Source organism: Euleptes europaea, chromosome 5 (genome assembly GCF_029931775.1).
Source record: "Euleptes europaea isolate rEulEur1 chromosome 5, rEulEur1.hap1, whole genome shotgun sequence".
Classification (NCBI taxonomy): Eukaryota; Metazoa; Chordata; class Lepidosauria; order Squamata; family Sphaerodactylidae; genus Euleptes; species Euleptes europaea.
This window is the reverse complement of record NC_079316.1, coordinates 10,152,689-10,180,187: the sequence shown is the minus strand read 5'-3', so window position 1 is coordinate 10,180,187 and position 27,499 is coordinate 10,152,689. Positions and strand designations below refer to the sequence as shown.

Sequence of the window (27,499 nt, the reverse complement as noted above, 5' to 3'; positions counted from 1 at the left end):
TAACACTCCGGAACGAAATTTGGACAAATCTCCCCATACACACATACTGAAGAAAGGCACCGAGCTGTATCTGCGGAAGGGCAAAAAGGCTTCTGGCTGACGTAGTGCATTGTGCACTGGTATCCACCAAACCAGTCACTTGTATCTGCCAGGAACCTTTGCATCTCCTACTCTGGTGTAACCCTGAGACCAGCAGCAACCCTTACAGGCTCTTTCAAAGGGAGAACGGCTCCCACCAGCCTTAAGATACCTTTCATTGTCCTAGAATCTGAAAGTGTAGGGGGGCCACTTTCACTGGAGGAGTATACCCCTCCCCAGGAAGTCGTTCCTGCATTGTGATTGTCTTGCTTCTCCGGGTTGCCGTTAAAGGGAACCTGACGACCCCTTGGACCAGAGTCAGTCACAAAAGCGCTTGCGTGGCACAGTGCGGGCTCGGTTGGAGCGGCGGATCTCCTGCTTTGCATCGCGACACCGCTGGCAGATGAAAATGTCGGGCACGTTGGATTTGCGGATCTTGGCACAGGAGAGGTGAATCCAGGTGGTGCACTCGTTGCACTCAATCATGGGTCTCCCAGCGAAAGGCTTTAAGCAGAAGCAAGTGATCAGATCCCACGCGTCGTCCTCTGCAAGAAAAACAGCAGCATTAATAACTTAAAACAACACATGAATATATACATTCCAGAGACTTTGGAAATAACTTTTGTAGATGAGATTGAGCAATAGAGTTCTTTGACAATCCTTCGCACCAAAGGCCCCCCCCCCAGCTAATATTTAGTGGTGTTTGCCCCCCCTACTGGAATCTTGCATTACCACACAATACGTACCATCTGTTTTGCTGTCTGAGGAAGCAGCAAACTCCTCAGATGATGCTGGGAGGGGAAAAAAAGTAGAAGAGATCACATAAATAAAGAGTGTCCACATCTGTACCGTAATCCTGACTCTACTACTACCACTTACTCTGCCAACAAAAGTTCTTAAAACAATTTACAGCTCTCACTGCAATCAAGTAAGAAATCTGCAGTCTTCAAGTTCTTCCTTTTACAATTTTGTGCCCAAATAAATCAGCAAAGATGTCCAGCTACAATACTGCCTGCTAAGAGGGGAAAGCTATTGCTCAGTGACGGAACAGATACTTGGCATGCAGAAGGCCCCACATTCTATCCTCAACATTTCCAGCTGAATTCTGTGTGGCGTAGTGGTTAGGGAGCTGTACTAGGGTCAGAAAGACCCAGGTTCAAATCCCTACGCCACGGCAAGTTTTTGGATGACCCTGGGCCAGTCACTTCTAATCTCCCTCACAGGGTTCTTGTGAGGATAAAATGAAGGGGAGGAAATAAAATGTGTACAGTTCCCTGAGATCCTTGCTGAGAAGGCAAGAGAAAAATGAGCTGAAAAAACAAGGAATCACAGGTAGCAAGACCTCTACCTGAGACCCCGAGGACTGCCCCTACATTATGCGTGTACTTACTACTGAGCTGGAGGCCATCTCTGCTCAGCTCTTCCTCACTGCTCTGCTCTCTTATGTTCCAGCAGGCAGGGCTGACTCTTTCCTCTTTGCACGTGCGCTGTTCCTCAGGCCCAAGAGGTCCAGTCGCTGGTTTTTCGGCTGACTGCACCCCATAGATCCAACCGTTTTCCTCGTTTATGTACTGCTCTAGAAGGGATTTTGACTGCAGTCCTTCCCTTGGGAGGCAGGAGTCCAGCTCCTCTCCTTTCCCTTCAGTCTCTCCTCCTGGCTCCATCCTTTCCAGCTTGACGTCCTTCGTGCTCACGGGCATCACCCTCTTGTCAGCCTCTCGGTCCAAGATGAGCTTCTTCGCCGACTGCTTCTTTTTCTTAGCTTGATGGGGCCGGGTAGGGCAGAAGCTGCCGGAAACATCAGAGCAGTTCAGGAACAGGTCCCCGGTCCCTTTGCATTTGGCGTTCCTGATCCCTCCGTCATCGGACAGCATCTGGGAGTCGCAGTACTGCGACGAGGCGCAACTGTCGCTATCTCGGGTGCTTCCCGTGCTGTTCTGAGGGCTCATGTTGCCCGTAAGAGGCCACGGCTCATTCTAGAATAGGAAGAGAGAAAGAGCGCCATCAGGAGGTCTGTATAGTTTCAGGATTGGGTTTTTCTAGTGAGATTATTTTATGTATTCATTTAAAACATTTGTTATGGTACCTTTCCACCTAATAAGGAGTAAGAGTAGGTTTTTATATGCTGACTTTCTCTACCACTTAAGGAAGAATCAAACCAGCTTACAATCACCTTCCCTTCCCCTCCCCACAACAGGCACCCTGTGAGGAAGGTGGGGCTGAGAGAGCTCTAAGAGAACTATGACTAGACCAAGGTCACCCAGCTGGCTTCATGTGGAGGAGTGGGGAATCAAACCCGGTTCTCCAGAGTCCACCACTCCAAACCACTGCTCTTAACCACTACACCACGCTGGGCAGCAAACACTGAAATATCTGAACAATTCAAAATACCAATTGAAATTATAAAATAATTCAATAAAAACACACAAGCATACAGGACCAGAACCAGGAAAGAGGCCAATAAGCGCTATTAGAGGTAGAAAGCAAGGGGAAGGAGAGAATGGAGGGTAATTGGGAGATAACCAGGTCCTTAGAGCTTATCGGGATATTGTCTTACCTCCCTTGGGTATGGGATATAGCCTGCATAGGCTAGCACAAAGGTGCAGAACTGGTTGAAGTCTTCTACAGTTCTTTGTCGTTTCTGTGGTGGCTACGAAGACACAAAATGTCACAGGTGAACCAACCAAATGAGAAGAGTTCCAGTTTCCCCTGCCCAGATCCAGTGACCATCCTCTCTAAAATAATGGCCCTTTTCCCTAGGTATTGCGCTGACCAGTGCTCTCAACACACAGCTGTCCTTAGCTTAGAAGATGTAACACAGGAAAATAAGCTTCCACAATTATCCTAATGAAGTACAGAAAATAAGACTTAAAATAGCAAAGGTCCCCATTTCCTGCAAGATTTGGTTTTGCCTGCAGCATTTTCAACTCAAAATCCAGGAAGAAATAAACAGATTCCACTAGTGGGGTTTCAGAACAGCAGGAGACAAGCCTCTGGAGAAAGGAACTATCCTGCTATCGGATAATAATAGTCGTCTAGAAATGTCACGACATTTCCCCATGGAATCCCTATCAGGGCAAACAAAACATGATGTACCTCCCCACCCCCGACAATGAGAAGTAGCAGCGGATCAAATTCCAGCCACAAGAGACCAGAACAGCACTGCCATTCCCCCCCCCCCCCAAATCTCAAAGCATGCCACGGCATCCACTGGAGAAAAGGAAAAGGCATCAATCCAAAGCTCTTTGCAACTGCTGAGCAGAGCTTTAATGTAAAAGGTAGAATCCCCTTAAAGAAGACAACACCTAAATCTCCACTGCCCCCAACAGAAGACTGGGTGAGAAGGGGAGGGTTCATAGTTCAGTGGTAGAGCCTCTGTTTGGCATGCAGAAGGTCCCAGGTTCGAACCCCAGCATCTCCAGTTAAAGGGACTAGATGAGTAGGTGATGTGAAAGACCTCTGCCTGAGACCCTGGAGAGCCGCTGCTGGTCTGAGGAGACAATACTGACTTTGATGGACCAAGGGCCTGATTCAGTATAAGGCGGGTTCATGTGTTCAAGAACAAAAAACCAAGCCCTAGAGCTGGCAGCGGTAATTCCCACACACGCCTGCCGCACAAGGAATCCTCACCAGGGATGGGGGAAGCCTGCAATTCCCAGAGTTGGCGTTAACTAAGAACAAGGTGGGAGAAGGCAGCCTTTCTCTGCAAACATGACTCCGCAGCGCCCTCCCAGCTACCAATCCATCACTGCCAACCAAAACAGGGCGAGAGAGCCTATTTCCTACAAGAGACTAACTTCAGGGTGGGAAGAGCAACCCCTGGCAGGTTTCCCACTCCTCGGGGTCCCTTGAAGCTTAAGAAGAAGAGCTGGTTTTTATATGCCAACTTTCTCTACCACTTAAGGGAGAATCACACCGGCTTACACTCACCTCCCCTTCCCCACAACAGACACCCTGTGAGGTAGGCGGGGGTGAGAGCTGTGACTAGTCCAAGGCCACCCAGCTGGCTTGGTGCTCAGGAGCGGGGAAACCAACCCGGTTTGCCAGATTAGCCTCCTCCACCGCTTGCACGGAGGAGCAGGGATCCGAACCCGGTTCTCCAGAGGCGACCCTGCAGGAGGAGCACACCCTCGAATCGAATCGCCCCCCCCTTCCTGGAAAGGATCGCCTAAAGGAAGCCCCTCCCCCATTTGCTGAGATAAAGGGGCATCTAGAGAGCATGCCATAAGCCCCAGGGGAATTGATGGGGTGTGTGTATGGGGCGGGGGAGAGCACAACAAGTTTCAAGCGGGGGGGGGTCTGAAACGTGTTGCGCCCCCCCCCAATACACACACACACTCCCCAAAGATTCCCCTGGGGGTTTATGGCATGCTCTCTGGATACCCCTGCCTCTTCTTGGGGAGTTGATGGGGAGTGTGTATGTGTATGGGGGGGGGGGAAGAGAGCGTGTGTGTATGGGGGGGGGGAAAGAGAGCAACAAGTTTCAAGGGGGGGTCTGAAATGTGTTGCCCCCCCCAATACACACACACACACTCCCCAAAGATTCCCCTGGGGGTTTATGGCATGCTCTCTGGATACCCCTGCCTCTTCTTGGGGAGTTGATGGGGAGTGTGTGTGTGTATGGGGGGGGGGGGGAAGAGAGCAACAAGTTTCAAGGGGGGGGGGTCTGAAACGTGTTGCCCCCCCCAATACACACACACTCTCCAAAGATTCCCCTGGGGGTTTATGGCATGCTCTCTGGATACCCCTGCCTCTTCTTGGGGAGTTGATGGGGAGTGTGTGTGTGTATGGGGGGGGGGGAAAGAGAGCGTGTGTGTATGGGGGGGGAAGAGAGCAACAAGTTTCAAAGGGGGGGTCTGAAACGTGTTGCCCCCCCCAATACACACACACACACTCCCCAAAGATTCCCTGGGGGGGTTATGGCACGCTCTCTGGATACCCCCGCCTCTCCTTGGGGAGTTGATGGGGAGTGTGTGTGTGTATTTTGGGGGGGGGGGGGAGAAGAGAGCAACAAGTTTCAAGGGGGGGGTCTGAAACGTGTTGGCCCCCCCAACACACACACACACTCCCCAACACACACGTGTTGCCCCCCCCAATACACACACACACACACACTCTCTGGATGTCCCCGCCTCTCCTTGGGGAGGGGGCGGGGAGTGGGGGGGGGTCGCGCCTCCGCGCACACCTGATGGCTCCCAAAATGGCGCCTGCGCGGCCGAGACCGTCCCGGCGAGAGACCGGGAGGGGGAGGGGAGGCGCAGAGGGACGCCCCCCCCCCAAAAGCGGGCCGGGGGCGACGGGGGGGGGTCTGTCGGCTCGGCCGCAGGGCTGAGGGGGGGGGCGGAGTCACCCTGGCGCCAAAAGCCGGAGCCCCACAGAAGAGGCGCCTCTTGGGCCGCGGCGACCCCCACCCCAATTCAAAACACTTGAGATTGAGACCCCCCCCCAAACAGACACACACCGGACACGCATCTCTGAGGGGGGAAAGGAGGCCCGAACGGCTCCGAGCCGACCCCGAGTTGCAACTTGACCGTCGCGCCTCTTCTCCCCCCCCGCCCAGTATAGAAAGGGGTCGAGGGGGGGGTCTCTCTTCAGAAAAGGGGTGGGGGGGGGTCTCTTCAGAAAAGGGGTCGAGAGGGGGTCTCTCTTCTTCTCCCCCCCGCCCAGTATAGAAAGGGGTGGAGGGGGGGGGTCTCTCTTCAGAAAGGCATGGAGTCTACTCAGAAAGGGGTCGAGAGGGGGTCTCTCTTCAGAAAAGGGGTCGAGAGGGGGTCTCTCTTCTTCTCCCCCCCGCCCAGTATAGAAAGGGGTGGAGGGGGGGGTCTCTCTTCAGAAAGGCATGGAGTCTACTCAGAAAGGGGTCGAGAGGGGGTCTCTCTTCAGAAAAGGGGTCGAGAGGGGGTCTCTCTTCTCCCCCCCTCCCCAGGCTCACTTTCTTTCCCCCCCGCCCAGTATAGAAAGGGGTCGAGGGGGGGGGTCTCTCTTCAGAAAAGGGGTGGGGGGGTCTCTTCAGAAAAGGGGTCGAGAGGGGGTCTCTCTTCTTCTCCCCCCCGCCCAGTATAGAAAGGGGTGGAGGGGGGGGGTCTCTCTTCAGAAAGGCATGGAGTCTACTCAGAAAGGGGTCGAGAGGGGGTCTCTCTTCAGAAAAGGGGTCGAGAGGGGGTCTCTCTTCTTCTCCCCCCCGCCCAGTATAGAAAGGGGTGGAGGGGGGGGTCTCTCTTCAGAAAGGCATGGAGTCTCCTCAGAAAGGGGTCGAGAGGGGGCCTCTCTTCAGAAAAGGGGTCGAGAGGGGGTCTCTCTTCTCCCCCCCTCCCCAGGCTCACTTTCTTTCCCCCCCGCCCAGTATAGAAAGGGGTCGAGGGGGGGGTCTCTCTTCAGAAAAGGGGTGGGGGGGTCTCTTCAGAAAAGGGGTCGAGAGGGGGTCTCTCTTCTTCTCCCCCCCGCCCAGTATAGAAAGGGGTCGAGGGGGGGGTCTCTCTTCAGAAAAGGGGTCGAGAGGGGGTCTCTCTTCTTCTCCCCCCCGCCCAGTATAGAAAGGGGTGGAGGGGGGGGTCTCTCTTCAGAAAGGCATGGAGTCTACTCAGAAAGGGGTCGAGAGGGGGTCTCTCTTCAGAAAAGGGGTCGAGAGGGGGTCTCTCTTCTCCCCCCCTCCCCAGGCTCACTTTCTTTCCCCCCCGCCCAGTATAGAAAGGGGTGGAGGGGGGGTCTCTCTTCAGAAAGGGGTCGAGAGGGGGTCTCTCTTCTCCCCCCCCTCCCCAGGCTCACCCCCCCTCCTCCCGCCAAGGCAAAAAGGGCCGCCGCCCCCCCCCCCCCGGAAAGAAGGCCAATGGTTCCTAAGCCGACCCCCGGTTTAAAGTTGACCGCCGGATCACTTCTTCCCTCCCCCCCCCAGTATAGAAAGAGGTCGAGGGGGGGGTCTCTTCTCCCCCCCTCCCCTCTTCTCCCGCCAAGGCGGAGGGGGGGCGGGGAGAGAGACGCCCCGCCGCCCCCCTTCTCCTCCTCCTCCTCCTCCTGGCGGGGAAGGGAAAGGCGGCATGGCGCCTCCCCGCCCTCGCCAGGGGGGAGGAGGAGGAGAAGGGGGGGAGGCAGACGCCCACCTACCCGCGGCGGCGACCCCGCACCCCCCATTTCCCCGGTCCGGGCACCCGCACACCCTTCTCTCCCTCCCCCCCCCCGCAAGGGTGGTTCTTCCGCCCCGGCTCCCTGGAGGAGGAGGAGGAGGGGGGGGGACACCAAGGCTCACCTCGTCGTCCGCCGGGTCGCCCGGGCTGGGCACGGGGCTGGCTCCTGCGGGGGGGGGGGGAAGAGACGGCCGTCAGCGCGGGTGCAAACGGAGGCGCCCCCCTTTTCTGGCTCTCCCGCCCCCCAGCGAGCTCCCCTCCGCCCGCCTCCCCACCCCACCCCACCCCCTCGGCTCTCACCTGCATCCTCCTCCGGGCCGCTCATCCCCTCCTGCAGGGCGCGGGCAGCTGCGGATCGGACCCCCGCCGGGCCCCAGTGGCGGCGGCGGCGGTCACCCTCGGGGGGGGGGGCGGGCGGGAGGCGCACCGGTCCGGGCGGCGGAGGAAGGCGGCAACGGCGGCGGAGGGCCCGGGTGGCGCGGCAGGGCAAGCGGAGGAGGAGGCGGCTCCCTGCTGCTGCTGCTGCTCCCCTGCCCGCTTCCAGCCACCGGCGCCGGCTCCCGGGCGGCAACTCCGCCTCCTGCCCCGCCTGCTCCTCTTCCCTCCCCCTGGTGGGCGGGGCGGGCGGGAGGCGGGACCAACTGGAGAGCGGGAAGGGGGGGGTCCGAAGGGCGCGCTGGGAGTGGGCGGGGGGAGGCGCGGAGGCGCATAGCCACGCCCCCCCTCGCGCACTTGGGCTCGACCGGCGACGGGGCGGGGGAGCCGCCTCTGCGCTTTGGGCGGGTTGGAGGGTCTTTGCGCTTCTCCCGCCACCGCCAGCATGGGGGGGGGGAGAGAGGAGGAGGTTGTCCCTCTTCCTCCTCCTCCTCCTCCTCCTCCTCCTCCTCCTTCTTCTTGTAAGATGGCCAGCTGTCAGCAGTGCTGATTCTATGACCTTAGGCAGATCATGAGAGGGAGGGCACCTTGGGCATCTTCTGGGCATGGAGTAGGGGTCATGGGGGTGTGTGTGGCGGGGGAGAGGTAGTTGTGAGTTTCCTGCATTGTGCAAAGGGTTGGACTAGATGACCCTAGTGGCCCTTCCGACTCAATGTTATAATTCACAGTGGGCACCGTGTTAGTCTGTCTGCAGTAGTAGAAAAGGGCAAGAGTCCAGTAGCACCTTAAAGACTAAGAAAAATATTTTCTGGTAGGGTATGAGCTTTCGTGAGTCACAGCTCACTTCTTCAGATACTTCGTATCCCGCCAGAAAATATTTTTGTTAGTCTTTAAGGTGCTACTGGACTCTTGCCCTTTTCTACTCCTGCAGATCTGAAGAAGGGAGCTGTGGCTCACGAAAGCTCATACCCTGCCAGAAAATATTTTTCTTAGTCTTTAAGGTGCTACTGGACTCTTGCTCTTTTCTACTACTGCAGATCTGAAGAAGGGAGCTGTGGCTCACGAAAGCTCATACCCTGCCAGAAAATATTTTTCTTAGTCTTTAAGGTGCTACTGGACTCTTGCTCTTTTCTACTACTGCACATCTGAAGAAGCGAGGTGTGGCTCACGAAAGCTCATACCCTGCCAGAAAACATTTTTGTTAGTCTTTAAGGTGTTACTGGACTCTTGCCCTTTTCTACTCCTGCAGATCTGAAGAAGGGAGCTGTGGCTCACGAAAGCTCATACCCTGCCAGAAAATATTTTTTGTTAGTCTTTAAGGTGCTACTGGACTCTTGCTCTTTTCTACTACTGCAGATCTGAAGAAGTGAGCTGTGGCTCACGAAACTCATACCCTACCAGAAAATGTTTTTTGTTAGTCTTTAAGGTGCTACTGGACTCTTGCTCTTTTCTACTACTGCAGATCTGAAGAAGTGAGCTGTGGCTCACGAAACTCATACCCTACCAGAAAATGTTTTTTGTTAGTCTTTAAGGTGCTACTGGACTCTTGCTCTTTTCTACTACTGCAGATCTGAAGAAGGGAGCTGTGGCTCACGAAAGCTCATACCCTGCCAGAAAATATTTTTGTTAGTCTTTAAGGTGCGACTGGACTCTTGCTCTTTTCTACTACTGCACATCTGAAGAAGCGAGGTGTGGCTCACGAAAGCTCATACCCTGCCAGAAAATATTTTTGTTAGTCTTTAAGGTGTTACTGGACTCTTGCCCTTTTCTACTCCTGCAGATCTGAAGAAGGTAGCTGTGGCTCACGAAAGCTCATACCCTGCCAGAAAATATTTTTTGTTAGTCTTTAAGGTGCTACTGGACTCTTGCTCTTTTCTACTACTGCAGATCTGAAGAAGCGAGCTGTGGCTCACGAAAGCTCATACTCTACCAGAAAATGTTTTTTGTTAGTCTTTAAGGTGCTACCGGACTCTTGCTCTTTTCTACTACTGCAGATCTGAAGAAGGGAGCTGTGGCTCACGAAAGCTCATACCCTACCAGAAAATGTTTTTTGTTAGTCTTTAAGGTGCTACTGGACTCTGGCCCTTTTCTATAACTCTATGATTCTATGAGATGATTATTGGGAAGGGTGGGGGAGGAGACTCGGAAAGGGGAGGGCACGATCTAGGCCAAGGTGCTTGCCCTTCGCCACCATTAAAGGAGTTGGGGGGGGGATTTCCCGGACTCGGCGTGCAATTTTGGACACGGGCGGACCGGGTGGGGGCGCTTTTGCAGCGCTCCTCGGGGGACACCCCACCCCACCCCGGGACCGGATCGGTGCGTGCCAGCGACGCTTGCAAGGAGGGAATCGGCTGGAAGGAGCCGAGCTTTGCAACGCTGCCCGGGCAGAGGAAAGTTTTTTAAGAAGCAATCGTATTTCCCCCCCTGGCTCGTTAAGCGTTTCATTCGGTCTTTTTTCCCTACTGATAACCGGCGGTGCAGAAACGCTGCGGTTTCACTTAACGCGTTGCATCGCCTCCCTTCCAGCAGCGAGCCAACCACCGGGAGACCCTCCCCCACCTATTGGGGGGAAGGCTGTCGATAGCCTTAAAAAAACAACCACCACCAATGGCCCCTACTTTCGAGTAACCGCATTGAGTCTGGTGTTGCATGGCTGTGCTCCTGTGCAATTTTATTGGGGAGGAAGTTCCGCAGCGCACAACATTCATCCTGTGCAGAATGCCTAAGATCATGGCCCCACTGAGCCAGAATTTGCAGTAAGGGACTCATGGACACATGAAGCTGCCTTACACTGAATCAGACCCTTGGTCCATCCAAGTCAGTATTCACAGTGGGTAGCCGTGTTAGTCTGTTTGCAGTAGTCAAAAAGGGCAAGAGTCCAGTAGCACCTTAAAGACTAACAAAAATATTTTCTGGTAGGGTATGAGCTTTCGTGAGCCACAGCTCACTTCTTCAGATACAGCTAGAATGTGAATCCATCGGTCTTTAAGTAGAGGAACAGTATGTAAATGTGAATAGCAGGCTTGATGGGATTAGGTGGGATATGCAGAAGAGTCTGTGATGTCCAGGGAGAGATGGGTGTGGAGAAATCAGCATTGGTAATGGGCCATGAATGCAAGGTCTTTATTCAGCCCAAGTAAATGCATTGACTTTAGTTTGAATATCAACTGTAATTCAGCAGTTTCTCTTTCCAATCTCCCTTTAAAATTCCTTTGTAAGAGAACTGCTACTCTTAAATCTGCAACAGAATGTCTACTCAGACTGGCAGCGGCTCTCCAGGGTCTCAGGCAGAGGTCTTTCACATCACCTACCTGCCTAGTCCCTTTAACTGGAGATGCCAGGGGTTGAACCTAGGACCTTCTGCATGCCAAGCAGATGCTCTGCCACTGAGCTACAGCCCCTCCTAGCGGTTCTAACCAGCCATCCTAGCAGTAGGAAGAGGCCCAAAACCCAGTGTACAAAGGGGACATTGATATACGCAACCCTAAGATCTTTATAAGAGTGAGCCGTACCTGTGCTGAACAAATGAATAAAATATATCTGCCAAAAGCAAAGCCCCTGCTGTCTTCCTTTGTAGACGAAATCTCAACAGCTAGAACCCTGGAGATGCCCCAACCTGGTTGCTTCTTGCCCTCACCTTATGCAATCACAGAATCATTTTTTTCTCTCGGTGGTGGTGTGTGCACCCCTGCTGCATTGGCCACCCTCAGGCAAATATGTAAGGCAGCCCTGCTGGGTAGTAGTCTAGCCTGAGGACATGTTTTATTGGCTTTCACACGGGCACATGAAGCTGCGTTATACTCAGTCGGAGCCTTGGTCCATCAAAGTCAGTATTGCCTACCATGTTGGGGACCCTGGTCTAATGAGTCCTTGGCTGCAGTGGAAGATCTAACCAATCTGTCTGTAAAAGCATGAACTAGATAAACAAGGGGAGGGGCTGTGGCTCAGTGGTAGAACATCGTCTTGGCACGCAGAAGGCCCCAGGTTCAATCCCCGGCATCTCCAGTTAAAGGGACTAGGAAAGTAGGTGATGTGAAAGACCTCCGCCTGAGACGCTGGAGAGCCGCTGCCGGTCTAAGTAGACAATACTGACTTTGATGGACCAAGGGTCTGATTCAATTTAAAGCAGTTTCATGTGGTCATGATTACAGAACATGTTCAGAAGTGGTACAGACAAACCATCTGAGATGGCCCTTTCTTACGTGCCCGGTGAAATGCTGATCACCACTTCGAGGTCAGGAATTTTCCTCCTGGCCAGATTGGCCAGGGATCCTGGGTTTCCCCCCATCTTCTGGGCATAGAGTAGGGGTCACTGGGGGGAGGTAGTTGTGAATTTCATGCACTGTGCAGGGGGTTGGACTAGATGACCCTGGTAGTCCCTTCCAACTCTATGATTCTATGAGATGCAAGAACTACCTCAGTGGCAAAGAATTCCACATGCCCAGTGTATAATGGGCATAGTTTAGCCAAAAATAATCACACTGAAGTCCTATTTTGTGACTCAAGCATCTGGCTGTGTATCTCTTACTAAAAAAAATGTTCATGGTGCAATCTTGAACTCATACCATGAAGTCAGTTCCCTTGAACTCAATGAGATTTACCTTCTGTGTAAACACACACAAGGTTGCAAATTTATTTCCTTTGATTGGATTGTATCTAATAATTTCTCTCTCTCTTCCAGCTGTTGATGTCTTGATGGGCCAAGTGGGAAGTGAACACTAACCCATAAATAAGAGGATAAAATAGAGGAGAATGATGTAAGCAGCTTTGGGTCGCCGTTGGGGCGAAAGACGGGGTATAAATGAAGTAAGGTAAGTAAGACAGCACTCACCACATAGCAAAGAATAGACACAAAGCAGACTAACAAAGCGGCTGCTAAGAGGCAATATAAAAAAAAATATTAAACCAAAGCGTAGCTCCTCCAAAGGAACAAAAGGAGTTTATGTATTGCTTTCATTTGTACCCCACTTTTCTCCCCAAAGAAGCCCCAGAATGGCTTCCAGCATTCTCGTCTCCATTTTATCCTCACAGCAATCTTGTGAGGTAGGCCAGGCTGACTGTGGGACGTGCCCAAGGTCACCCAGCGAGTTTCCATGGCAGAGTGGGGATTCCAAGCTGGGTCTCCCATTTCCTAGTCTGACACACTAACCATTACACCACACATTGTGTGTGTGTGTGCACGTGCATGCATGCTGTCAAGTCACAGCTGACTTATGGCAACCTCATAGGGTTTTCTCAAGGCAAGAGAACATTTGGAGGTGGTTTGCCATTGCCTGCCTCCGCATGGGCTGAGAGTAGAGTTGCCAACCTCCAGATGGTTAAACAAACACACCAAGCACTGATGACACACAAAATGATATAATACAAATCTCACAAAATGTGCAATACTTGTAACAAATGCCCGAGTCTGTACAGTTACAGAGAGTTGTTACACTTGAAAGCAATGCGGCTACAAGAAGCTCAACAAAAAAATGTCCCGGCTGTAGTTGGGGTGGAGACTGAACGCTCCAGTGATTGACGAAAACCCGGACTGGATTTTCTACCGTCTTTCTGCCGCTTGTGGCGGGGGAAGTCAACTTTTTCTGAATTAGAAACCCAACAACACAGCTGTTTTCCAATTACTTAGATGGCATAAATGAACTTCATCCCGAGATGGGAACCCGGTAAGCCCCATTTCGCCGTGGCTTTATCCATCGGGGAAGTACATTGCAGCGAGAGATGACAATCTATCTCAAACACTGAAGAGCATGTAGCTTACAGATCAACGGATGGCAAGTAGCCTGGACGTTTTTTTGTTGAGCTTCTTGTAGCCGCATTGCTTTCAAGTGTAACAACTCTCTGTAACTGTGTACAGACTCGGGAATTTGTTACAAGTATTGCACATTTTGTGAGATTTGTATTATATCATTTTGTGTGTCATCAGTGCTTGGTGTGTTTGTTTAACTTCCTATATAAGCACGAGGTTTTTTGTTTGAACCTCCAGATGGTGGCTGGAGATCTCCTGGAATTACAACTGATCTCCAGGCAACAGCGATCAGTTCACTTGGAGAAAATGGCTGCTTTGGAAGGTGGAGTCTATGGCATTATACCCATTGATGTCCTTCCCCTCCCAAACCTCGCCCTATTCAAGTTTCATCCCAAAAATCTCCAGATATTTCCCAACCTGGAGTTGGCAACCCTAGCTGAAAGAGTACAGAGAGAACTGACTGGCCCAAGGTCACCCAGTAGGCTTCACGTGAAGCTGCCTTATACTGAATCAGACTGTCGGTCCATCAAAGTCAGTATTGTCTACTCAGACCGACAGCGGCTCTCCAGGGTCTCAGGCAGAGGCCTTTCACATCACGTACTTGCCTAGTCCCTTTAACTGGAGACGCTGGGGATTAAACCTGGGACCTTCTCTTCAAGTGGAGGAGTAGGGAATCAAACCCGCTTCTCCAGATAAGCGTCTGCCGCTCTTAACCACTACTTTGGAGGCAGCGTTAGGCACACTGTGTGCCAACAGCAAAAATAAATTATACACAGAAGGTTGGATCCAGCTCAGCTTTTCTGTGGGAACGAGGACTTCTGTCTTAGTTCCCTCCCTTCCTGTGGCAGCCCAAATTGCCACCCGAAATCCCGCTACTGCGTGGAGGGGCTCTGCCCCAAGAAGGAACAACTTATCCTTGGAGAGCCATTGTTGTATAATGGTTAGTGTTGGGGTGGCCCCACTGGGGCCATGGAAACCCACTGGGAGAGAGCCAGCATGGTGTAGTGGTTTAGAGCGGTGGTTTGGAGTGGTGGACTCTGATCTGGAGAACCGGGTTTGATTTCCCACTCCTCCATATGAGCAGTGGAGGCTAATCTGGTGAACCGGGTTGGTTTTCCCATTCCTACACATGAAGCCAGCCGGGTGACCTTTGGTTTCTCACAGGTTTCTCAGCCCCACCTACCTCAAAGTGGAGGGGAAGGTAATTGTAAACCAGTTTGATTCTTCCTTAAGTGGTAGAGAAAGTTGGCATATAAAAACCAACTTTTCTTCTTCTTCTAGACTCTTCAACACTACAGAGCATTTTGTGGGAGAAAGTTAACATTTATTGTCGAAGGCTTTCACGGTCAGAGTTCATTGGTTCTTGTAGGTTATCCAGGCTGTGTAACCGTGGTCTTGGAATTTTCTTTCCTGACGTTTCGCCAGCAACTGTGGCAGACATCTTCAGAGTAGTAACACTGAAGGACAGTGTCTCTCAGTGTCAAGTGTGTAGGAAGAGTAACATATGGTCAGAAAGAGGTTGGGTTTGAGCTGAGTACTGTCCTGCAAAAGTAATGTGCTAATCATTGTCCTGTAAGTATCAAGATAATGTGCTAATGAGGGTGTGGTATGTTAATATGGAACCATTGTATCCTGAAGTGATCTGTTAATGTGTGAAATCCAAGGCTAATCTGCATGGCTTAACAATAGCCATGCAGATTAGCCTTGGATTTCACACATTAACAGATCACTTCAGGATACATTGGTTCCATATTAACATACCACACCCTCATTAGCACATTATCTTGATACTTACAGGACAATGATTAGCACATTACTTTTGCAGGACAGTACTCAGCTCAAACACAACCTCTTTCTGACTATATGTTACTCTTCCTACACACTTGACACTGAGAGACACTGTCCTTCAGTGTTACTACTCTGAAGATGCCTGCCACAGTTGCTGGCGAAACATCAGGAAAGAAAATTCCAAGACCACGGTTACACAGCCCGGATAACCTACAAGAACCAAAGTTAACATTTATTTACTTCATTTATATCCCCACCTTTCTCTCTAATGGGGACCCAGGTCACCACCTGACGATGCGATCATAAGGGAATGAACCAGCCCTTGCAATGAAGAATTGCTGGCATTTTCTTCATTCAAACCTCACCTTTCTCCCCCAATGAGGATCCAAAGGGGCTCACATCAGTCTCCTCCATTTTATCCTCACAACAACCCTGTGAGGGAGGTTAGGCTGAGATCATGTGACTGGCCCCAGGGCACCCCAGCAAGCTTCCACGACAGAGCAGGGATTCAAATCTGGGTCTCCCAGATCCTAATCCGACACCCTTAACCACTACACCACATTGGTTTCTTCGGATCACCCTCCTAGCTCAGGCAAAGGCAGACTTGCTGGAAAACAGGCAATGTTAGGACTCCAAAGCCAGAGAGATCCCGTTTTATTTACACAGCAGTGTCGGCGCTGATGGAAAGAGATGGACAAGCGCTTGAACCTTTCGCTTGGAACATAAAACCATTTTTATTTGTGGCGTCACCGAGACAGGGTGCGTCAGCTGGGGCAGAACACAGTCCTGCATGAAGATTAGACCTTGAAGAGCTTGGGAGACCAGTGCGGGTTATGCAGAATATTAGCTTCTACAGAAACTTAGGCCAAGGCCCTACCAACAGAGATGGCTGAGGTTGCTACTTTCTGGACAGACAGTAGGGCCAGCCCCCCCTCCTTACACAATGCCTGCCCCTCCAGGGGTTACAGCCAAAGCAAAGAGGAAGAGGGGACTCCCTTTCAGAACAGAAAAGCGTCACCTTTTGAGCAGGAAAACAATCAGGACAACTTCAGGCAAAAGCCTTGAAGAAGAAAAAAAGCTTCCTCTAAGAGGATACGGTTTGGCACATGAAGAGGCAGCACCTCTTCACTACAGAAAATTGGGAGGGGGGAGTGAGGAAGGAGACCCCCACCTCAACTGTTTCAAAGCTGGGTTTAGCGTTCCGCCTTGCTTTCTGGAGAAACTGCCCAACGTGCAGCCCGGAGCTGCACTGACACCCAGAAACCTCCTCCTTTGTTCTTCGAACGTGGTGGCAGGTTTCATTCTACAGCCAGGCCCACGGAAAGAAAAGGGATCGCTGGCGGCGGAGATCCCACGCATCCCAGCCCCCCTCCACTAAAGCAGCATTGAAAACGCTCCCTGCCCTTCTCTCTGCTATCCTCTGGCCCCTGCCCAGCAGAGACGAGGCACCGATCCAAGCAGCAGAAAAGGGAGACTCGCTTTCCTCCTCCAAATCCCCTCCGCGTGACACCCCTTCCCACAGAAGATGCCAGTTTCCAAGGGAAGAGTCCACCCAGCCAGGGAATTGCACAGCTGGCGTTCACGCGATGGTAGGCAAAGTCCCTGCTACACCAAGTAGGACGAGGACCGCCGCGCAGCCCGCTCCACTCCCAGCCCGCCTGCATGCGCCATCCGGGCGGCCGCTTTATAAAAAGCCCTCCTTCCGGAACTGCTCCTGTAGGATGTTCCTGTACTCTTCAAAGCCGCCGTCGATGCGCTGCACAGTGCCGTTACCGCACACCCACAGCTCCTGGCACACCAGCCGGATGAAGCGCTCGTCGTGGGAAACAAGGATCAGGCCCCCCTAGGACAAGATGGAGAAAGAATGGTTCATGAGGGGACTGGGCGATTTTGGCTACGGCAGACCTGCAAGCACTACCCTCATTTCCCTGTTAGACTTTGCAGCTGATCTGTTCCTCCCCCCTGCCATGGGCAGCAGCCATCGGTTTCTTAATCAACTGACCCACAGTTCATTCAAGAACATAATTAATAATGCATTAATAAGGGCTAGGTTCTCCACTGTGATGGCTGCTAACATTTGACGGGGGGAACATAAGAACAGCCATGCTGGATCAGAATAGGTATTCTGGAGAGAATAGGTATGTATCATGACTAATTTTTACTAGTAGCCACAGATAGCCCTATCCTCCCCTCTTAAAGCCTTCCAAGTTGGTAGCCATCAACATATCCTGGGGCAGGGAGATCCACAATTTAACTGTGTGTCATGTGAAGAAATACTTCCTTTTATCTGTTTTGAATCTTTCTAGGAAGCCCACAAACAAGATAACTACAGCAGCATTCTCTTGCCCATGTTCCAAAGCACCTAATATAATAGGCATACTCTTCTGATCCTAGAGATAATGGGTATGTATCATGACTAGTATCCATTTTGACTAGCACCCTCTCCTCCATGAACATGTCCACTCCCCTCTTAAAGCCTTCCAAGTTGGCAGCCATCACATCCTGGGACAGCGAGTTCCACAATTTAACTATGCGTCATGTGAAGAAACACTTCCTTTTGTCTGTTTTGAATATCTTCCCCTCCAGCTTCAGCAGATGACCCTGTGTTCTAGTATTATGAGAGAGGAAGAAAAGCTTTTCTCCCTCTCTCATAATACTACAACGCAGGGTCATGCCTATTATATTAGGTGCTTTGGAACATGGGAAGGACAATGCTGCTGCAGTCGTCTTGTTTGTGGGCTTCCTAGAGGCATCTGGTTGGGCCAATGTGTGAATAGACTGCTGGACTTGATGGACCTTGGTCTGACCCAGCAGGGCCTTTCTTAATGTTCTTATGTTAATAACAATTACAGAATCACTGATAAAGGGAAATTGTGCTGCTTGTAAAATAGTGAGATTGTTGTCATGTGGATACATTGCAGGAGAGTGTTTCAGGGTCTTGGGTCTGAGATAGGGAATTCTCTCAGAACAAGGTGGGCACAGCCTGGATACCATCTGAGGCCAGGCTCCATGCAACACCCTTATCTGAGATTAGGAACGCTGCCTTTTCTTTTGCGGACTCCATTTCATGTCCCTTCCCTCCTCAAGGAAGTCCCCACTCCCTTTAAAGAGACAGATCAGCACTGAGAAGAAAGGAAGATACAGGTGGTCTTGAACTGTGCTTTTAAGAACAGAGGTTCATTTTTTAATTGTAACTTTATGATGAGTTAGGTGTTTATTGGTAGCTTGCCACCTTGCGCCTGCTGTTAGCCACCTTGCAGAGTTAACTGACTGGGGGAGGGAATCAGTCATTTTGCACAAAAAGTCATTCTTATGCCAAAAGAAGAAGAAGAGTTAGTTTTTATATGCCTACTTTCTCTACCACTTAAGGAAGAATCAAGCCAGCTTGATTGTAAGCCTGTCTGATTCTTCCTTAAGTGGTAGAGAAAGTACGCATATAAAAAACAACAACAACGACCACAACGGTGCACATGGGAGGGCGAAGCGGCATAGAAGCTGACGGAAGTGAGCCCATCCACACTGAGCCATATAGCGGAATATTTACCCGGAATTTGTTGAGTGCATTTGCCAAGGCCTCAATGGTCTCCATGTCGAGGTGGTTCGTCGGCTCATCCAGGATATAGAAGTTGGGGCTGAAAAGAAGACCGAGAGAGAACTCCATGAAGCTGGGATCTGCTTAGAAGGATGCCGGCCCACACCACAAAAGCCACAGCTCTGCTGCCCAACAGCGAGCCTCTAGCTTCAAGGCAGCATGAAAAGCTCAGAGGCTGGCCAGATGCTCCTATAACACCAGCCCGGCACTGAGCGTGACCCTGCTGGGGCACTCAGGGAGAAGATGGCACGGTAGAATGCTGAGGGGGATTCTCCTTCTGTGAAAAGCTGAAAGGTCCCAGCTCGGTGGCAGAGCACACACTTTGCACGTGAAAGACCCTGCGTTCAATATTTGGCACATTTGCCAGAATAGTTTTAGCAAGGAAATGGAAACAGTCACTTCTTCCGGACATAGACTAACATGATCAATATAAGCAATGACACGAACTACAGCAGTTTCACGAAAAGTAGAAATTATTTTATAAATATGTTGAGGTTTAATGTTAATAAAATGTTAATAAAAACAAAAATCAGAGAGTAGGTGCTAGCCAAGTGTGGTGATATTTAATCCAATTTCATATCTAGATAACTATTTTGATTGTAGAGATATCAAATATGCTTCATAAGTATTGTCGAAGGCTTTCACGGTCAGAGTTCATTGGTTCTTGTAGGTTATCCGGGCTGTGTAACCGTGGTCTTGGAATTTTCTTTCCTGACGTTTCGCCTCTACGGGGAGGAAATATTTCAACAGACCCGGAGATTGGAAACACTTCGGAACAAGAAAGCACATCTACTTTGTTCTTTAACTTTTCTACTACTATATATTACTCTTCCTACACCCTTGACACTGAGAGACACTGTCCTTCAGTGTTACTACTCTGAAGATGCCTGCCACAGTTGCTGGCGAAACGTCAGGAAAGAAAATTCCAAGACCACGGTTACACAGCCCGGATAACCTACAAGAACCAACGCTTCATAAGACTTGACAAAGCGATCATTTTTTGATCCTATTGTATCATTAGCCATGTCCAAATATTTTTTCTACAACTTGGGTAATTATTAGACGGTATAATGGCGTTGAGAAGCATGGCAATGCAATCTGTTTGATTTGTTTTCGTACCTTTGTTCTTTTAACTGCATTGTGGAAAGCCTTATTTCCCCCCCTTTTCCTCCCTTTCTTTTGTATCCCTCCTTTTATTTAAAAAAAATATTTGGCACATTGAGCATCAAGGGTCTCCAAACTATTCCAGTTTAGAAAGGCCTTCGCTTCTGTGTGTTCAATTTTTGTTCTTATGTTCAAGGTATTTGAATTATTTGATTGCCTTCCTACTAACTCAGAGAACCTCTGTCTTGTCAGGATTAAGTGAACCCTCACCCAGTTATAAAAGAAGAGAAAGAACAGAAATGTTACCAAGGCATAGTCATCTGGGCAAACGCCACCCTGCTCTTCTGGCCTCCAGACAGGCTGGCTACAGGGCGGACCGCTAGCTCTCCGGACACTCCATAGCACCCCAGCTGATGACGGTATTCCTCCTCGGTCTTCCCTGGAACACAGAAAGCAGGCGTCATGGCACCCCTGCGCTGCATCAGGGACTGGATCGCTACCCTAGCACCTCTCGAGCTCAGCGGCCAGCTTGATCTGGCACAATGGTGTGACATTTGGACAGGAGCAATGGGGGACCACACATTAATTTGAGTGACTGCTAGAAAAGAAGGCCCCTGGGTCTACTGGGATGTGGACAGTAAGTCAGCTTGACAGTGACTTTATCAGCAATATCATACAAAGTCTGCCTGCCCAACCTCAGGAAGAGGAGATGGGAAGAAAAGGGATTTGTAGCTTTCTGGTCTTTATTAAAACACTTCTATCCTGCCTTTGCTCGTGATTCAAGGCGGCTTACAATAGTAGTTTCAAACATTTTTAGGAACAACCCAAAAATACCATCTGCTTAAAGACTACCAGTGAGGGGGAGCTCACCACCTCCCTAGGTGGCTGATTCCACTGTCAAACAACTCTTACTGTAAAAAAAGTTTTCCCTAATATCCAGCCGGTACCTTTCCACCCGCAATTGAAACCCATTTTGCGTGTCCTATCCTCTGCTGCTAACAGGAACAGCTCCCAGCCCTCCTCTAAGTGACAGCCCTTCAAATACTTAAAGAGGGCAATCATATGAATAATGTGTCTAAGACAAACTAGGCCCTGAACAAAAGTTGTGTTTTTCTTCCTTCACACTACTATTAGCCACTGTAAATCTTCAAAGGGCATAATGGCTGCCTCAGTGCTCATCACGTAGCACCGAGCTTTGCTAGAGAGGAGGGTGAAGGCCGTGAAGTATGTGGTCTCCATCCCACGGACGGCGCCTCTGAGCCATACTGAGATCTCTCACCATATATCCCCACGGGGAATCCTCCTAAAGATCACCTGGGAATTTCTTGGCGAGTAACTCTGTGGCACTGATGTCCAGGTCGAGCTGATCGACGTGGTGCTGACTGAAGTAGCCGATCTTCAGGTTCCTGCCAACAGAGGAAGAAAGAGAGAACCGTTGTAGTCAGCCGTTTTCCCAGATACAACCTCCTGTTGCTGACAGTGCCTGAGGGAACAAACTGCTGCTCTCCTTTTCTTTGTTTTATTTTTATTTTGTTCAATATATACCCTGCCCTTTCCCAACCAGGGTGGCTTACAATAATTAATATATAATATAGTATAATTTAAATTATAAGCTAAAAAAATAGAATTAAAAACATATACAATCAGATTAAAAGATGGCCGCCCGATAGCCACATCTTAACTTCAGTAACACAGGGCAGATCCTTGTGCTGTGGTGGCAGCTGCTGCCAAAGCAACGTTTGAAAAACTCTGCACCGCCAGTCAAATCTCCGATAGTCAATCAGAAGCCTTGCTGGGCAAAAGGCCGACCTGGCCCCGCCCACTTCCTACACTCAGCGGGCACTGCGTTGGGGGCCCCTGGCCTAGAAATTCCCACCAGCAGCATCAGAAGGAGCCCAATTCCAGCCTTCGTACCATCACTAGAGCTGTGCTGGCATTAGGAAACAAGGTTCCTTTCACAGCTTAACAGCAAACCTGCCACTTTCCATAGCTGACCTTCCCCATTCCACCCACCCCGCCCCTCCCTTCCAGGGCTCCACCAAGTCCTCTCCCTCTTTGTACCTGTGGGCGTGCCGAATGCCTTGGACCGGTGCCAGGTCTCCCATCAGGATCTTCAACATCGTGGACTTGCCGGCTCCATTCTCCCCTACCTGGAGGAAAGGACGGAGACATCACCAGAACCTCCATCGCTGGCCTGAGAGTTCAGCAAGTGCGGAGGAAGCAACCTGGGTTGCAGCGCATTGTTCAATTTATTTATTCACTGCATTTATACCCCGCCTTTCTCCCCAGTGAGGATCCAAAGCGGATTACGTCTTTCGCCTTTCCTCCATTTTATCCTCACAACAACCCGATGAGGTAAGTTAGGTTGAGAGCGTGTGACTGACCCAAGGTCAACCCAGTGAGCTTCCATGGCACGAGAGGGGATTCGAACCTGGGTCTCTTGAGATCATAGTTCGAGACGCTATCCACTATGCCACACTGGCCCTCACAGTATGTGGGCAGCGATCAGCAATCTTCTGTTTAGGCCTGTTACGCTTCTCTGTTTAGCTGATGTAAAGTTAAGGCTACTGCTTTTCTCCTATTGCATCTGAAGGAAGAGAGCTCTTTCTCACGGAAGCTCATACCAGAATAAAATTGTTTTGGGTGGGCAGCTGTGTTGCTCTGCAATAGGGCAGCAAGATTCGAGTCCAGCAGTGCCTGAAACACCAACAATATTTCCCAGAGTATAAGCTTTTGAGAGGCAAAGCTCCTTTTGTCAGATACCTGACAAAGGTAATGGTTATCATATCACCTCTCAGTCTTCTCCTCTTCAGGCTAAACATACCCAGCTCCTTCAACCTTTCCTCATAGGACTTGGTCTCCAGACCCCTCACCATCTTTGTTGCCCTCCTCTGGACACGTTCCAGCTTGTCTACATCCTTCTTCAGTTGCAGTGCCCCAAACTGAACACAAAACTCTAGGTGAGGTCTAACCAGAGCAGAGTAAAGCGATACCATCACTTCACGTGATCTGAACACTATACTTGAAGGGCTGTTATACAGAAGAGGGTGCTGAGTTGTTTTCTGTCGCCCCAGAAGGCCGGACCAGAACCAACGCGTTGAAAGTAAATCAAAAGAGTTTCTGTCTTGACTTTAGGAAGAAATTTCTAACGGAGCGGTTCCTCAGTGGAACAGACTTCCTCGAGAGGTGGTAAGTGCTCCATCCCTGGAAGTTTTTAAGCAGAGGCTAGACGGGCATCTGTCAGCAATGCTGATTCTATGACCTTGGGCAGTTCATGGGAGGGAGGCCATCTTGGCCATCTTCTAGGCATGGAGTAGGGGTCACTGGGTGTGTGTGGGGGAGGTCGTTCTGAGTTTCCTGCAGTGTGCAGGGCTTTGGACTAGATGACCCTGGTGGTCCCTTCCGATTCTATGATTCTAGATGACCCTGGTGGTCCCTTCCAACTATATGATTCTATGATTCCTTTTTAAATGGAGAGTGACTGGAATCGGCTGAACCATTTTCCATCTCGAACCCACTGAAAGCAAACCGGCATCCCAGTCTCATTCTGCTTCATTAGGCTTCCAGTCCCACAGCCGAGCGTCACACTCGGGTTGTTTCTCAGCCCCGCTGCCCCTTCCCTGCCAGAAAAGACCCTGTCAGTACCACGCAGATGCGGGACTCCAGGTCAGCAGAGACTGAGAGGGAGTGGAAGATGTAGTGGCTGGGCTCGTAGTAGAAGTCCACTTCGTCCAACTGCAAGATGGGAGGAGAAAACTTCTCGAAGCCGTCAGGGAACCTGCCAGAAGAAGGGACACCAAAGCTGGGTGCAAAAGGAAACGGCACAGAGTCGTCCCCCCCCCCCAGTTCCTTGGCAGGGAAAATTACAGCAACAGAATATACTGTGCTTAAGTGTTACACCTCAATAAAATATATAGCAGTATAACAATTAACATTTGCAGTATTTTTAGAGAGTTCTAAAGACTTTTTGTATGCGATCTTGCTGTAATCTTTATGATAATCCTGTAAAACAGGTTAGTATTATTCTCTCCAATTTGCAGATGAATGAACTGAGGCTAAGGCCCGTGGGGTGGATCTGTCCCCTTGAGAGCTCTTATCCAGTCCGCGAGCCAGCCACATACCCCACCCCCAATCTGGGTTGGGGAGGCATGGCCCGGCCCAACCAAGCGACATTTATGTTATATCTGGCCCTTGCAAAAATTGAGTTAGACCCCCCCCCGGTCTAGAGTTTGCCGAGTTGGAAAGCGGGGGGGGGGGGGGGAGAGATCCAGGCAACAGCCTCAGTGGATACTTCCTGCGTTTTCAAGTCAACATCTGTAAGCGTTGGCATTCTCATCTCTAGGCAAAGGGATGAGAGGAGCAGTTCTCGCTGAAGTCTGCTTGGTGGGTGGGGGAGATACAAGTTTGTGTGTTCCGACTAAGGAATACTTACTTCAATATCACATCAGATTCCTTGTCTACTGGCTTCAGTTTGGGTCTGAGAAACAAAGAAAAAAACTATCGCAAAAGGAAGGGATGCGTCCTCACTGGCTGAGCCCTACCAGCAACCATTTAGAAGCAGAGAATGCTTCAGCCCAGGAGCCCCCAATCCTGCCCAACAGATGCCTCTGGCCCAGTTCAAGCTCAATAGCACAGAGAGCAACAAGATCTTCAGGGTATAAGTTATCGAGTCAACACTCCCTTTGTCAGATACAACTCAGGACAGAGATCCTGGAGTCCTTATATTCCAGTAAGGGGTGGGACATAGGATTGGCCTCTAAGGTGCTAGTGGCCTTGAATCCAGCTGTTCTATTGCAGACCAACGTGGCTACCCTCTGAAACTATTCACCTGATCCAGACTCGCTGCAGCCAGGGAAAACAGCCAGGAGTCAAAGCTTCCCCCACCCCTTGCAGAGATCATTCACGGCTTCGAAGCCTTGAGAGTCAGAGTTTAGCCCATTCTTCTGTGCTTAGTATGGATCAGAACAACCCCCACGCCAGCGGCACCCTGGACTTATAGCATTGATCTACCTTTCTTTGTTTATGCAACCAACCCTCTCCTTCTGCCTTGTCATAACGCTCAACCCAGTAACTTCTTGAAGGTGTTCTCTCATCTCATATCTACTTAAAGGCAGCGCTGAATCCACAAAGGGAACTTAAGTGACTTTTATGGAACATCTACATACTTATATTTATTTATTCATTTTTGTGATTTGTAGCCCACCCTCCCCAGCCAAAGCCATTCTCAGAGCGGGCAACATCATTTAAAATATATCAACATACTTGAAAATAAAATAAGCCACAAATCCTGAATTTAAAACACTAAAAACACCCGATTAAAACTTAAACTTGCAGATGGCGCCGAAATTAACCTCAGGTTGCCAGAGACAGGCAGCAGGTTACCCGTCAGCTAGTATAAATAATAAATAATATAAGAGGAAGGGAGAGGAGGGGATAGGGAGGCCAGCAAGATGACACTGGCGGCTGTCCTCAACCATAGGCCTAATTGTATTGATTGAAATACATTGACAATATTAAAACAATAAAATTAAACATTAATTTCTGAATTTAAAACAGCAAAATCCTAAATTAAAATAAACCCCAAGAATCTCAGAGGGCGCCTAAATTCCAATCAATTGTATTGACCGAGATAGGTGGCAGGCCACCCCTTCAGCTGATATGGTATATAGCTTGGAAAGGGGGGGGGGTAGGGAGGCCAGCAGATCTAATACCCGCGGCTGCCCTCAACTATAGGTCTGGTGGAATAGCTCCCTCTTGCAGGCTCTGCAGAACTCTTTAAGGTCCCACAGGGCCCTGATGTCACCAGACAGAGCATTCCGCCAGGCTGGTGGAGGACAGCCGCACACACTTAGGGCCAGGGACCACCAGTAGATTATGATCAGATGACTGTAGAGATCTTCAGAGGGTATACCATGTAAAAAGGTAAAGGTAGTCCCCTTGACCCATGGGGTGATGTCACATCCCGACGTTTACTAGGCAGACTATGTTTGCGGGATGGTTTGCCCTTGCCTTCCCCAGTCATTTTCCCTTTACCCCCAGCAAGTTGAGTACTCATTTTACCGACCTCGGAAAGATGGAAGGCTACCTGAAACCAACTTCCATCGGGATCGAACTCAGGTCATGAGCAGAGCTTGGACTGCAGGTATACCAGGAGGTGTATATATTGCACAATTCTTTCTACCTACTTCAGTCATACCCCGCCTTTTTCCCCAATGGGGGCTCAAAGCAGCTTACGCTGTTCTCCATTTTATCCTCACAACAGCCCCAGGGGAAGGGTAAGTCAGGCTGAGAGTGACTGGCCCAAACTCACCCAGTGAGCTTCCATGGCAGAATGGGGATTAGGTCTCCCAGATCCCAGTACGACACTAACTTCTGCAATACACTGGTTCTCTAGAGATGGGGAATAAAACCCTGCAGGATCTATATGTCGACGTGGGTGACTTGGGGAGAGAGAGAGAAACAGGAGGACTCCACAGTGCAAAGACCATCCCCTATCTTCAGGCCATCCATTTCAACTTGTAGATCCTACAGTTAATTCCCCCCCAATCTCCAGATAGAAGTGTGCAAGCGCACACCAGAGGAATGGTCCCTTCTCTTCCTCCCACCACGCATAGCCCAACTAGGCTGGATACTCACAGTTTCTCCAGCAGCTTGAGTTTGCTCTGGACTTGAGATGCCCGGTTTGCGTTATAGCGAAAACGGTCAATGAAGACCTATGAGAGGAGAGAGGACCAGAGTCACTCAAACGGTGAGAACGACTCCTGTAGGGCTCAGCTCCAAGGACTGGTCTTGAAAGTAAACACGGTTAGGATCACCAAGCACAAGTACATCTTGTTGGTTGTAAATGGGATACGCTTTCCCCAAAAAGCGCATTCTCCTTCAGTCTTGTAACAGGGCCAGTGATGTACACCAGCAATCTCTTCGACATCCAGAGAAATATGGAGGTCCAACAGCCAAGTCAGCACATTCTATCAAAGCTGATCACATTCTGTATACATCTCACACACGAACACCCACGAAGCTGACTTCTACTGAATCAGACCCTTGGTTCATCAAGGTCAATACTGTCTACTCAGACTTGCAGAGGCTCTCCATGGTCCCAAGCCAGAGGTCTTTCAGATCATCTACTGCCAGATCTTGTACTTTCATCCTAGACAGTTAGTTGAAACTGTCACAGAACGATTGCTTTTTAATAGAGGTTAAGAGTTTAAGATTGGCCTTCTTATCTTGCGATATCAGATGTAACATATGCACATGCTGATTGGCTGATTTGCGCTTATGTCGATGATCTCATATTTAGTTATGAACCAATCAGTTATCTAGGTAATAAATTGTGGAACTCCCTGCCCCAGGATGTGGTGATGGCTGCTAACTTGGAAGGCTTTAAGAGGGGAGCGGACATGTTCATGGAGGAGAGGGCTATTCATGGCTACTAGTCAAAATGGATACTAGTCATGATGCATACCTATTCTCTCCAGGATCAGAGGAGAATACCTATTATTTTGGGTTTGGTAGAACACAGGCAGGATAGTGCTGCTGCACTAGTCTTGTTTGTGGCTTCCTAGAGGCACCTGGTTGGCCACTGTGTGAACAGACTGCTGGACTTGATGGGCCTTGGTCTGATCCAGCAGGGCCTTTCTTATGTTCTTATATCCAGAATCATGTGAGATAGAAATTCTTATGTAATAACCACAT

At 50.2% G+C, this 27,499-nt stretch overlaps 2 protein-coding genes across 2 annotated transcripts in view; both read right to left on the bottom strand.

Moving 5' to 3' along the window:
* Window positions 1-370: 370 nt before the first annotated feature.
* Window positions 371-12,410, bottom strand: LOC130477908 (PHD finger protein 13-like). Its single transcript, XM_056849988.1, has 7 exons — window positions 12,406-12,410; window positions 7,500-7,840; window positions 7,322-7,365; window positions 2,636-2,728; window positions 1,469-2,054; window positions 825-869; window positions 371-623 (listed from the first exon to the last, which is right to left on the bottom strand). The coding sequence occupies exons 1-7, from the start codon at window positions 12,408-12,410 to the stop codon at window positions 397-399; spliced, it is 1,341 nt and encodes a 446-aa protein (XP_056705966.1). The 3' UTR covers window positions 371-396.
* A 4,374-nt stretch (window positions 12,411-16,784) lies between these two features.
* ABCF3 (ATP binding cassette subfamily F member 3) overlaps window positions 16,785-27,499 on the bottom strand; it is a 34,108-nt gene continuing 23,393 nt past the window's right edge. The window contains exons 14-21 of the mRNA XM_056849529.1: window positions 26,441-26,517; window positions 24,237-24,281; window positions 23,450-23,582; window positions 21,866-21,954; window positions 21,119-21,210; window positions 20,111-20,243; window positions 18,653-18,740; window positions 16,785-16,951 (exon numbers count right to left, since the gene is read on the bottom strand). Coding sequence (XP_056705507.1) covers window positions 16,793-16,951; window positions 18,653-18,740; window positions 20,111-20,243; window positions 21,119-21,210; window positions 21,866-21,954; window positions 23,450-23,582; window positions 24,237-24,281; window positions 26,441-26,517 — 816 coding nt within the window. The 3' untranslated portion in view covers window positions 16,785-16,792. The remainder of the gene's footprint in view (window positions 16,952-18,652; window positions 18,741-20,110; window positions 20,244-21,118; window positions 21,211-21,865; window positions 21,955-23,449; window positions 23,583-24,236; window positions 24,282-26,440; window positions 26,518-27,499) is intronic.

Bases quoted from the DNA above. Each gene is read 5' to 3' on its own strand.
- LOC130477908 (XM_056849988.1), bottom strand. The intron at 2,729-7,321 runs GTGAGCCTTGGT...GTGTCTTCGTAG, and splicing joins GCGACCCGGCGGACGACGAG to CCACCACAGAAACGACAAAG. The intron at 624-824 runs GTACGTATTGTG...TTTTTCTTGCAG, and splicing joins CTCAGACAGCAAAACAGATG to AGGACGACGCGTGGGATCTG.